Here is a 12,455-nt window from a genome sequence, read left to right as displayed (position 1 = left end):
GTCCCAGTGGGAGCTCGACGATCATGTTTCCTTGGATACGAATACGAATACGAATACAATACGTGGGCCAGGGCGCAGTTGACTGGTGAAAGTGTTGCTGGTGTCCCCCGCCACCCAGTACTGTGGTTTTCTTTAGATGGATCCATCGCCCATTAAGATTAAGAATACGAGTTACAATCACGATCTGAATTCAACAAACACGAACATGAACATGAATATGAATATGGACACCAATATGGACATGGACATGAATATGGATACGATATGAATAGGTTTATGTGATATGTTTAAGTTTTTGGAAAGATGTTTAAGTTTAAAGTTTATGCTTTATTAAGAAAATGATATTTTAAATACAAGTATTTTTCTCTGTTATATGTTAACTGTATTACGTATTATTTATTATCAAAGATAGGACGTGTTGAGTCTTTAGACTCACTAGGTGTGTATGATGCAGGTGATATAAATAACTATGATATTGGAGGTCTTGAAGAATGACTTGCTGGACTGTCGGTGCACATAACCCGAGGACCAGCGCTTCTATTTCCGCATTTAAAGTTTATGATTTTAAGTTAAAGATTTCTACGACATTTTACTTATGTTTTGAGAGATTTTGAGAGGTTTAGTATGGGCTACACTTTTCAACATTTATTGTTTTTAGGTTTGTTAAAATGATACGATTTCTTGTTTGACTATGTCCTTTGGATTTTCAAGTACTAGTTGGAGGTTTTATTTTAAAATGGCGCAAAATTAATTTATGTATAGGTATGTATATGTATAGGCCGAAAATGTGAAGGAAAAAAAAAATTTCGAGTACTTTTTTAAAAAAGGAATAAGCAGACGTTTCATACTGTCTCGGCGCTTGCCTTCTCATCTGCTCGCGCATATGCGCGACCTGTCTCCGCGCATATGCGCGAGACTTACTGTCTCGACACAATGCCAGTCCACCAGCTCGCGCATATGCGCGCCATCTTCTCGCGCATATGCGCGCCTCGTGTCGCGCATATGCGCGAGGGGTTCTGTCCTCGCACATATCTCATGTCTTCTCTTGTTTTCCCCGGTCTGTTCCTTTCCGTCTATAATCACATCAATTTATAATCAATAATCTCATATTAACATAAGATAAATCTAGGGCATTACAACCTCTATCCCGCTGCTAGAAATGATGTGGCCTAAAAACGCAACCTTCTCTAACCAGAATTCGTATTTACTGAACTTCGCGAATAACTTATGCTTCTGTAGGGTTTTCAAAACTGTGGTCAGATGTTTGTTGTGCTCCTCGTGATTCTTTGAGTAAACGAGAATGTGGTCTATGAATACTATCACGAACTGGTCAAGATACAGCTGAAATACGCGATTCATGAGATCCATGAAGATCGCTGGCGCATTCGTCAAACCGAACGGCATCACAAGGAACTCGAAGTGGCCGTAACGAGTCCTAAAAGTAGTCTTGAGAACATCGGCTTCTTTCACCCTCAACTGGTGATAACCGAAACGCAGATCAATCTTTGAGAATACTGAAGCTCCCTGTAACTGATCAAATAAATCTTCAATCCGCGGAAGTGGGTACTTGTTCTTCACTGTAACCCTGTTCAACTCCCGGTAATCAATACAGAGCCGCATCGAACCGTCTTTCTTCTTCACAAACAAGACTGGCGCGGCCCATGGTGAAAAACTCGGGCAAATGAACTCCTTGTCAAGAAGTTCCTGAATCTGCTTCTTCAGTTCTGCCATCTCTGTCGGTGCTAATCGGTACGGTGCTTTTGAGATTGGTACCGTACCTGGCATAAGCTCAATAGAAAACTCCACCTCTCGTTCGGGTGGCATACCAGAGACGTCCTCAAGAAAAACGTCTAGAAAGTCCCTAACAATGGGAACATCGGAGGCCGACTGACTGGGTGCCTTGGGAACGGATACAAAAGTCCCTAAAAATGCCCGACGCCCTCTATGCATGAGCTTCCTAGCCTGGACACAAGGTATAATGAGCGGTAAAGGAAAATACCTGTCTGGCTCGAATAAGAACTGCGACATCCCAGGCGGTCGGACTAGAACAGATCTTCGCTGGAAGTCAAGCAAAACTCTGATCCTTAGTAGCAAGTCCATACCCAACATGATGCCAAACTCTGCCATCGACAACACAATAAGATCCACATAAACAATATTGCCATGAAGCTCGAGGTCTATGTTTCGGATCACATTAGTAGCTGTCATCTCCTCTCCGGATGGCAATACTAATGAGTAGGCTACATCTAGCCCAACGGTCTTGACTTTGAGGAAGTTCGCAAAGACCTCTGAAATGAACGAATGAGTAGCCCCTGAATCTATCAAGGATTTCGTAGCTGAACCAGCTATAAAAATTCTCCCTGAAAGGTTGGAACATCAAGCGGAACCCAATAATTACAAGAACTAACTTATAGATAGGAGAAGGTCAAAGTTCTTCTAACCTAATCCCCGAAAATGACCCTGATTAGAGCATGCAATCCTATCGCAATTCTAAGTTCAAAATCTTAACCCCCACTCCCAAAAACACAGAAATTCAAATACAAATTTAAAGCTTTAAGATACCTGTCATGAGCATGGTCTCCGGGTTAGTCTCCGCTGCATGGAGAGCAAAAACTCAGCCTTGAGTAGGCAGACTCCCCCGCGGGCACTGCTTCAGCAAGTGGTCTGGACTACCACACTTGTAACACTTCCCTGAGCCATACATACAAACTCCAGCGTGACGGTGCAAGCACTTTGCACATACTGGGTGCTCAACGGCCCTCGGGATTGCCCGTCCCTGCTACTGCTGCTACTACCCTCTGTTCCTGGGTGGGCCATCGAAAGGTCTCTTATTCTGATGCGGCTGCTGAGGAGTAGGACGGTGCGGCATCTGGACTGGTCGCTTGCCCTGGCGATCCCTCTCAATATCATGCTGATCCTGCTCTGCGGCTAGCGCTCTGGAGACAACGACCTCATAAGTAGTAGGGCCAGCCACCCTAACATCACGCCGCAAGATCGACCGTAGACCCTCCATAAAATGCCTCAACTTGGCTCCAGTATCATTCGCGATCAGGGGTACAAAATGGCAACCCCTCTCGAATTTACGGATGAACTCCGTAACAGTCATATCTCTCTGCCTCAGGGTCATGAACTCCCTGGTCAACCTGGTGCACACCTCGTCGGTAAAATATTTGGAGTAGAATACCTCCGTGAAGCGCGTCCAGCTCAGAGTAGCCACATTCAAAGCTACGGATGCTTCTTCCCACCATAGGCGTGCGTCTCCTCCCAACAGATAGGTCGTACAACGAACTCTGTCTGCATCCCCAAGCTCCAGGAACTCGAAGATAACCTCAAGAGACTTAATCCAGCCCTCGGCAATCATGGGATCTGCCGTCCCTGAGAACTCCTTCGGTCGCATCTTCATGAACCGTTCATAGGTAGCCTCGGGCCCTGTCGGCCTGGCTGCCACAGCATTGTTCCCCGCAAACTGTGCGAAGAACTGAGTCATCCCAGCCAGCATCTGGGCATTCATGTCTGGTGGTGCATCTCTCTCCTGCCTACGATCCTCACCGTCCTCCTGGCGAGGCTCATCATCTCCCGCGCGCTCAAGAATGCGTCTAGGAGGCATACTGTTCCATACATATAACCCATACGTAACCAACATACATGATTCCATTATTTTTTTAAATTTAAATAAATATTGCATAATCATAATCTTGACTTAAAACATTTCATGAAAACATGCTGTTAAAATATTTAATGCTCCAAAAGAAATGCGTAAACGTAAAACTTACAAACCGAAGACGTGACTTCGTGAGCTTCTCGAGGTCAGTAGTAGTACAACCCTTTACAAGAACATAGGCTCTGATACCATCTGTAGAGGCCCGTGTTTCGTATTTGCAAATTTGCGGAATAATTTAAAATTTTCTTCAAAAATAAATAACTTGCCTCATTCATAAAAATAACTAATAAAAGTTGGATGTTAAAGTAGCAGCGTAAGTAAATAATGTTTTAAGAATAACAACTTAAAATAATTCGACAAAATAAAAACTGAGTTTGGAATAAAAATAGTAAGTGCTAAAAATGAGGTCCTCGGGTTCCTACTACTACCTACCCAAGATGGCTCACTGGTCCCCGCCATCGATCCCGACCTCATCAGTACGTACAAAAATCAAGTCTAGTGAGTCTAAAGACTCAGCATGCATATATCGTGAAATAACAAGTAAATATATAATAAAATCGCATGCAACTTAAAAATATCGTGTCGTAACGTAAACATGGAAATCGTGTCATTATTAATTATAAATACGTACATAACTGAAAATCGTACGTAAAATGTTTTCTCGATAGAGCCCTGTCATAAAATAGCATATCATAATTTTCTGTTGAGAATATGTTCTACGCGAGTGGCCCATACGTAACGTAACATAACGTAACATGAATCGTCTGATCAGACTAAACCACAGTATACTGGGCGGTAGAGATCATCACAACGCTTGGACTGGATATCCGTATCCATACATGAACATGAACCGGTCGTAGGTCACCGGGTGAAGTAATAATCCCATAAGCTGCATCCCATAAGCGTGAAGTGGCCACAAGACATATCGCATATATCTCAAAAATAAACTTTTATATTTTTATGCACGTAATATAATTAAATATCCTGTTTTATTTTACCGAATGGGTTGGATCGTTCCCAGGCTCGCTGCGACCTAATTCTAACATGAGGGACATACAAATAACTTAACTTGACCAACCCTTGAAAATCGAACCAAAAATGAGACAATTACGCCCAATGAACTTAATATTCAATCATGGCTTCGTACCAACCCGAACCAACATCTAACCCTCGTTTAGCCATGATTTAAATACTGGAAAACATGATCGTAGGGCTGTAATACACGAAAATTATGCATGGAGGCCAAAATCATGAAACGCTCTTTCGAGAGTCACTTTGGCACATTGCACCGTAAATTCTCGTACGACCTCTAAACTTAACCAAATCACAAACGGCCAAGAACATGACCTTTCTAACTCAATAAGGTACTGTCCAGTCTAAGGCCATAGGCTAAAAGCTAACCGAGAACTCAGACGACACCTCTGAACCGAAGTCAAAGTTGCTGTCAAAAAACAATATTATATGGGTCATCGATGTTATCTTCATAGCAACCACAAATGGAGAAAAATTAAAAGTTTGTTTGATGGAACTAAATAGGTAAGACCACCACAACTTTCACTTTCAGGTGGTGATGTGCTTCCTCAAGTGAATGAACTTGAAGCAATCATCTTCACTAAAGATGTTAAAAGAAAGGTGAAAATATCACATGAAAACAGATGTGATAATTGGAATAAGAACAGTATTTTCTTTGAACTTCCGTATTGGAGTTCTCTTTTGTTAAGACACAATCTGGATGTGATGCACATTGAAAAGAACATACGTGAGAATATAGTCAAGACAATTATGAATACAAAGGGGAAGAATAAGGACAATGTCCAAGCTCGTGTTGATTTGGAAGCTCTAAAAATTAAACCAGATTTGCATCCAATTCGCAAGGGGGATAAACTTGAGTTGCCCATGGCATCCTACACTTTATCTACAGAGGAAAAACACTTGTTTTGCTTATTTTTTAAGCAATTAAGAGTTCAGATGGTTTTTCATCTAATATTTCTCAAAGTGTTAACATGAAAGAACATAAAATATCAGGTTTGAAACGTCATGATTTTCATGTCCTTTTACAACATCTACTTCCTCTTGGGATACGTGGCCTCCTCCCTAAAGCAGTGTGTGAACCACTTATTGAGTTTTCTTTGTTCTTTACTAGTTTGGGTGCTAAAACATTGAAGGTATGTGAGTTACAAAAGATTGAATCCCAAATTCCGATTACTCTTTGCAAGTTGGAACAAGTTTTTCTCCCTTCGTTTTTTGATGTGATGGTGCATTTGCCTGTTCATTTGGCTAAGGAGGCCATAATTGGTGGACCTGTACAATATCGATGGATGTACCCTATTGAGCGTATGTTGTATGAGTTAAAACAATTTATTCAAAACATGGCTCGTCCGGAAGGCTCAATAACAGAGGGCTATATAGCAAAGGAGTGTATGACTCTTTGCTCAAGATACTGTAAAGACATTGAGACAAAATTCAGTAGACTTGAGCGAAACTATGACAGTGGCTTTCATAAACATGAAGGTGAAATATCCATATTTTCGCAATGTGGACGAGCATTAGGAGCTGGTATAAGTCGTATTCTCGATGACGATGCATGGGATAAAGCTCATATCTATATTTTAAAGAATTGCGATGAAGTACAACCTTTCCTCGAGTAAGCTCGAATACTTCTAAACAACCATTTCTTTTTTCTTTTTATATATATGCATTTCTCATTAATGTTGTAATGCAGAGAGTACTCTAAAAATATGAAAAATAATACACCACAACTATCGGATGACGAATGGAATAGCAATTTTATTGGTTGGTTTAAACAACAAGTAAGCGATTCTATTGTTATAAATTATTTTCTGTTGAACAAGATTATTTGTTCGAGTTTTAAATTGTAATTTATTTGTAGGTTGACAAAATGAAAATGCAAGACCAACACAGTAAATATGATTACCTGCTATCGTTGTGCCGTGGTCCTTCAATGTATGTTACATTCTTCATTGGTTATGTTGTCAACGGATATAGGTTTCGGATTGAAGCTCGTAACAAAGAATGTAGAACACCAAATTCCGGGGTGAGTGTAATCGGTGATATAGGTAGTGAGAAGAATTATGTTGACTATTATGGAGTGTTGACAGAGATTCTTGAACTGCAGTATCTTGACGGAAAACGAGTGGCTTTATTTTGATGTAGATGGTTCGATGTGCATGATAATGAGAAAGGAGCCAAAGTAGATGAATATGGATTCACTAGCATTAATTGCCATTGTATTTTTAAAACAAACGAACCCTTTATTCTCTCCAATCAAGCTTCACAAGTGTTTTATGCCATTGACAACATCAATAAAGGTTGGCATGTTGTTGTTAAGACACAACCTCGGGATCTATATGATATGCCACAACCAATAGAGGACGAGAGCAATAATGTAGATGATTTCGGTGAAGCATATCAACATGCTGAATCTTTATATTTTGATCGTGGGGGCCAAACTTCATTCGATGTAGATTGTCAAAACATTTTGAGAAGAACTGATTTGGAGCCGCTAGTAGTTGACTTACCAACAAACAAAAGAAAGAGAAAGCGAATTCCAATTTGAAGAAGTATTTCCAATTTATCATGTTTCTTAGTTATTTTTTTATGATATTTTATTTTGGCAAAATGTCCGTTCTTTTAGGTGTTAGTTGTTTATTCATTCTGGTTCGTTTTCATGTTTTTACTATTTGTTCTAATATGTTACATTGTTTATATTAACAGATGAAACCAATGCTTGCCAAAAGTAGTGTAGGCAACATCCGAAAGCCTGTAAATTTTTTAGCTCCTGGTAAGTTGGCCAAGGAGCGTGGATATGGACATAAAACGAGGTCTGTTGGGGATTCTACTGGTAATTTCTTTTCTAAACTGATAGCGAAGAAGTTTTTTTTATAGAATTTCAATGGTTGATATAATTATTTCATACTTAAATTATCCGATTTGTTGTTTTCCAAGAAATGCATCTGCCCACAAGAGCTTAGGGGGAATTCAAAGGCTACAGGTAGAAGAGCAAGAAGCTCAATACATCGGCTATCAATGAATAATTGGTAAACCTCTAAACTTTATGTAGACATTGTAATTTATAACTCATGCAATTTTTTAGGTCGTTCTCTCTATTTTTAAGTGAAAATATATTGATATAATTGTTAAAAGTGTTTTTTTTCTTCCAAAAGGTGGAATTTCAGCCCATACTCTTATTGTGCATTTTCGGGAAGCTGAATGGAAAGAAAGAGATTTTACAGATGATAGTTCTTTCCTAGAAATCTTGAGCATATGTAAAAAGTTCATTGACATATATTTTATTGGTTTCAAAGTCACGGATGGGGATGGTCAGACTTTGCGAAATGATAAAGATTTATTGGCTTTGTTGAAAGAACATGAGTACGTGGAGAACATAGAAACTTATGTAGATGTGAATGAAACTGCCCAACCATTGCTCTTCAAACTGCCTGAAGGCAATCCAACATCTGGTAGCGTTAATAAAGAGTTATTTATTTTGAGTTTTTCTTGTTTTTCTTTATCATTGATTTATTTTCTTTAAATTTGTACATATTATATCCCAATCCCAAGAGTTCTAAAAGTGAGATATACTAAAATATTGGGTGATTATAAGACAAATGAGAAAGTCATTGTACGGGGAAATGTGGTAAATGGAAGTGAAGAAGCTAGTACTGTTCAATGGTTCATAACTATTTCGAAGAACTTTGATATCGAGACTGGCTTGCAATCTATCAGTGAATGTACGATCAACAAGGCAAGTTCTTTGGCTAAAATAATATTAAATGTTCCATGAATCATAATTTATTATTGTAATTATATGATTTCTTTAGGATTTTCAAATACCAATTGAGGCTGTTGGTCATTATATTGTTTCTAAATTTACTCCTATGACTGAAGATGGTGAAAGTGGTGAATCGAGCTATGTTGTTACAAACAAATATGTTGATGGTAAGTGTAATATATTTGAAATGTAGCGTATTATGCATTTTCTATTGATTTCAAATTGTAATCTTGATACAATTATTTATTACTTCAATTCATTGACTAGATTCAGCAACTCAAAAGGCGAGAAAAGTTAGAGGAAAAAATAAGAATAAGAAAATTGTAGCTTTAAAAAGTGGAGAAAAGTTGGAGATCGAATTCTACAACAATCGTGCAGTGGGAAAACATCACAGATATTGGTCGAGACACTTGGGTAAAATCGTGCGCGACAAGCATATGAAAACAAGAGGTACCGGAAGCAGTGGGCTATCAATAAATCTCAAGATCAAGTGAATCATCTGGTCATAGGGTACCCAAGGAAAGAGAATCCCCCAGCAACATCCACCGACTCATCCGCTCGAGGTGGGGTGCTGTGTTCTACAATCCCAGGACTATGGTGCGCATATAGAGAGGGTTCAGGCCATAGCAGCGACCTCCGCATACACTATGCCAACTCAACTATAGCCCCATACGTCCAACAAATCAATAACTCAAGGCGACCTCCGCCATATCAAATCTGAATCAACAAATAGCTCAATATGCAATGTAATGATGCAAATCAATATCATCATTTCGATATTATAATAAACTCATCTCAAAACAACAATCATCATCAAATCACAATTAATTCATCGAGCCATAGATTGTTCGATTTAAAATAAAAATGATACTTTTACCTCGTATGTTACCGACCGTAACATACCTTTCAAATATTACCAAAAGAAGATCGAAATGTGTAGGTGAGAAGTCTTGAACCTCTGAATTCTACTATAACTCAAGAACTTTGATCATACCTGTAAAGGCCTAAAAATCCGTGCTTGAAAATTTGCGGAAAATTTTAAATTTTCTTTTTAAATAATAAAAATGTCTAATTCATAAGTTAAACTGATAAAAATGTTTGATATTCAAAATAGCAGCGGAAGAAATCTAATGTTTGAAAAATACCGAATTAAAAAAAATATTTCAGCAACATAAAAAAACTTGGTTTCAATTAAAAATAATAAATGCTGAAATGAGGTCCTCGGGTGGTTAGGAGAGTGAGGGAAATGGTTGCAAGATATAGGAAAAAGCAAGACCAAGTCCACCATTTGAATTTTGAATTTTTGGTTTGATATCAAATGATTTGTTGGTGTGTTTGTTGGGGGTGAGGTGGCCGATTCTACATGTTAATCAAGGCTACGATAGTGATCTAGTATTAATTAATTAAGGTGGATTAATAATTAAAAAGGTTAGCAAGCTAGAATAACATAGAATAGGTCAAAGGTGAGTTGGAATATAATTGCTTAATCCACTAACGGGTGCCCGAAAATTCACTTATTAATGGAGGGTAAATATTTTCTAGCTAGTAAATTTATAACCCTTAAAAGCCTCACTAATCCTTTAATTAATTTAGTGAATTACACCTTAATTATGGAACTTAAATAAACTTATTTCCTGCTCACCTCAAGTAACTTAATTAATTCCTTAAACCTCCTTTTTACTTAAATTAACTTACTTGCTAGCTAAAATAAATTCTGGAAATGTTTTCTGAATCTTAAATTCTATCTCAAAACTCCAACTCCAGTCCGGCCTCACTGAAATAACTGAGACGATAAAAATTTAAACTACTACGTAAAATAATTAAATTTAGAAACTCATGCAATAAAAATCATTTTAATTTAAATACTAGATTATGCATGACTTATACGCAGTCTAAGTTACGGGTTCTACAGGCTCCTCTGCCCAAATTCCACACTTTGGTTACACATACAAGGACCTTACACCCGAGATTAAGGTTTCTACATCCAGATTACTTATTTGAAATTACCGATTAGTTTTCAGCACTTAAAAATTTCTGTGATTTTATAAGTTACAACCAGTTCCAAATGACCGGGTATTGAAGAATGATGTAAGCAATAAAGGCACAGAAAGCTTTATATAAAGAAAAAAAAAAGTTTTATTAGTCAAAAGCCCGGAGGCTGGAAGTTACAAAGAAAGGAAAATTTACAAGCCTACAATCCTATTCTAAATCTACTAGGACAGATTGCTCCCCGGTTTCCTCAGGAGCCTTCTCGACCTCTTTACCAGCAGCATCGTCCTTGGGAAGGGAATCGATGGCCTTGTTAATATCTGGGAAGCCTTCCTTGCCTACAGTGATAAGACCCTCTTCTTCGAATTGCTCCTGACACTTCTCAAAGCCGACTTTGAAGTAGTTGTAAGACTTATGTTCAACAGCCGCCTGGAATTTCGAGGAGTGGAGGAAGAGGGCCCGCCATTCATCCTGAGTAAGTTGCAGGGTCCTTAGCTTTTTTTCGGCAGCAGCTTGACGAGCTGCCATTTTCTTCTTCTGGGCTGCTTTCTCAGCTTCTCACCTCTTGGCAAATGCTGCTTGCATCTCGGAGTTATCTGCACAGGAGAATAACAAGGTTAGTAAGATTGAATATGCAGACTAAGAGTATAGAGGAGCAGGGAAAAAAGAAGAATTACTGGGTTGAGAGCCCGAGACAGCCACCTCATCAATTACCCGGTATAGTGGACTCATACCCAGATGAGCCTCGCGCATTGGCTCCAGAAGTTGAATTCGAAATTTTTGAAGAAGAAAGAGGAGTACGAGTTTGGGGGAGGAAAGTGGTGTAAGATCGCCGGAGGTGGATGATTTTACACGACGGAGTTTCGAGGAGAAAATTTGCAAGAGTTTGCCACAAGTTTGAATTTGTAAGTGATTTTTGAAAAACTAGTGAGCTACTATATATAAAGGGAGAGAGTTAATCTCCACCGTTGATCTAAATTAATCGGGTGGTCGAAATGGATCTTGGAAGTTGTGCGGGCAGGTGAAAGGACACTCGTAATGATCAAAGTGTCAGACTTATCGGCTTCTCGGAGTACGGAACATTTTTCGGGGGGATTTAATGCTAGGGAACACGTCATCATGACAATAACCCTGTCACCTGGGAATACTAAAGAAAAGATATTCTAAACCCGGGAGACATGAGGCCCCGACGTCTTATTCTAAGCCCGGGACACATGAGGCCCCGACGTCTTATTCTAAGTCCAGAAGATATTGGGCCCGGCATCTCATCCCATCTATTGAATATTTGAAGTCCCCGATGCTCTTACACATTCTAAATTATTTTTGACTGATCGGGACAGCGAGTCAGACTCTAGCCCGTCTATTTTAGGGATGGGTGGTGATACCCCATAAAGATCCGGATCATGGATGACCCGAGATATTAATTGGATAGCCCAGATTAGAGCCAATATGCCGGGTGCTCTCCTCAACTAGCCGGACATTACTTCACTTCCCGGGTAATCCATAGCCCGAGCCCTCATCCAAGCACTCGGGTACCTTATTACCTAGGTCACCTCGAGAATTGCACCGCACTCAAGTGTGATTGATACGGGCTGTCTAATCTGTCAGAGCAACATGGATTTGGAGTGTTCTAGAAGTCATTAGAGGTAGGATGGCTTGACAGAACGTCAACATCAAAGGCTATAAGTAGTAGGTAGGCGCACAAATGGAGGTTATCCTAGATTTTCCTTCCTATAAATAGCAGATATTAATGTCATTTAAAGATTCTGAAATCCTTTACTCTCAAGCACACATATATCCTCACATATATTGCTTGTGTTCTTCCTCTACAAACCTACTGACTTTAGCATCGGAGTGGTTACGCCGGACATCCCTCCGGCGCCCATTCACGAGTTCCTTTCATGTTTGCAGGTGTTATTGAAGCCATTATCTTTACTCAAATTTCCTAAACACTAAATTACTTTCATTATCCAGTGGATTGCCCACACAAGCTGTACCCGATTCACCATGATA

At 39.2% G+C, this 12,455-nt stretch overlaps 1 protein-coding gene across 2 annotated transcripts; it reads left to right on the top strand.

Annotated features, from left to right (window-relative positions):
* Positions 1 to 5,439: 5,439 nt before the first annotated feature.
* Positions 5,440 to 8,887, top strand: LOC140990532 (uncharacterized). Of its 2 annotated transcripts, none has more exons than XM_073460259.1 (8): positions 5,440 to 6,305; positions 6,384 to 6,471; positions 6,552 to 7,242; positions 7,397 to 7,523; positions 7,628 to 7,719; positions 7,846 to 8,426; positions 8,503 to 8,620; positions 8,727 to 8,887. In XM_073460259.1, exons 1-3 carry the CDS (start codon positions 5,665 to 5,667, stop codon positions 6,828 to 6,830), a joined length of 1,008 nt encoding a protein of 335 aa, XP_073316360.1. In that variant the 5' UTR covers positions 5,440 to 5,664; the 3' UTR covers positions 6,831 to 7,242; positions 7,397 to 7,523; positions 7,628 to 7,719; positions 7,846 to 8,426; positions 8,503 to 8,620; positions 8,727 to 8,887. The 2 variants fall into 2 exon arrangements, with proteins under 2 accessions (XP_073316360.1, XP_073316359.1); XM_073460258.1 differs by having other exon boundaries at positions 8,721 to 8,887.
* Positions 8,888 to 12,455: the final 3,568 nt, after the last annotated feature.

This window comes from Primulina huaijiensis, chromosome 12 (genome assembly GCF_012295235.1).
Source record: "Primulina huaijiensis isolate GDHJ02 chromosome 12, ASM1229523v2, whole genome shotgun sequence".
NCBI lineage: Eukaryota > Viridiplantae > Streptophyta > Magnoliopsida > Lamiales > Gesneriaceae > Primulina > Primulina huaijiensis.
Note: the sequence above shows the minus strand (reverse complement) of the source record. Positions and strands in the feature narration are given on the sequence as shown.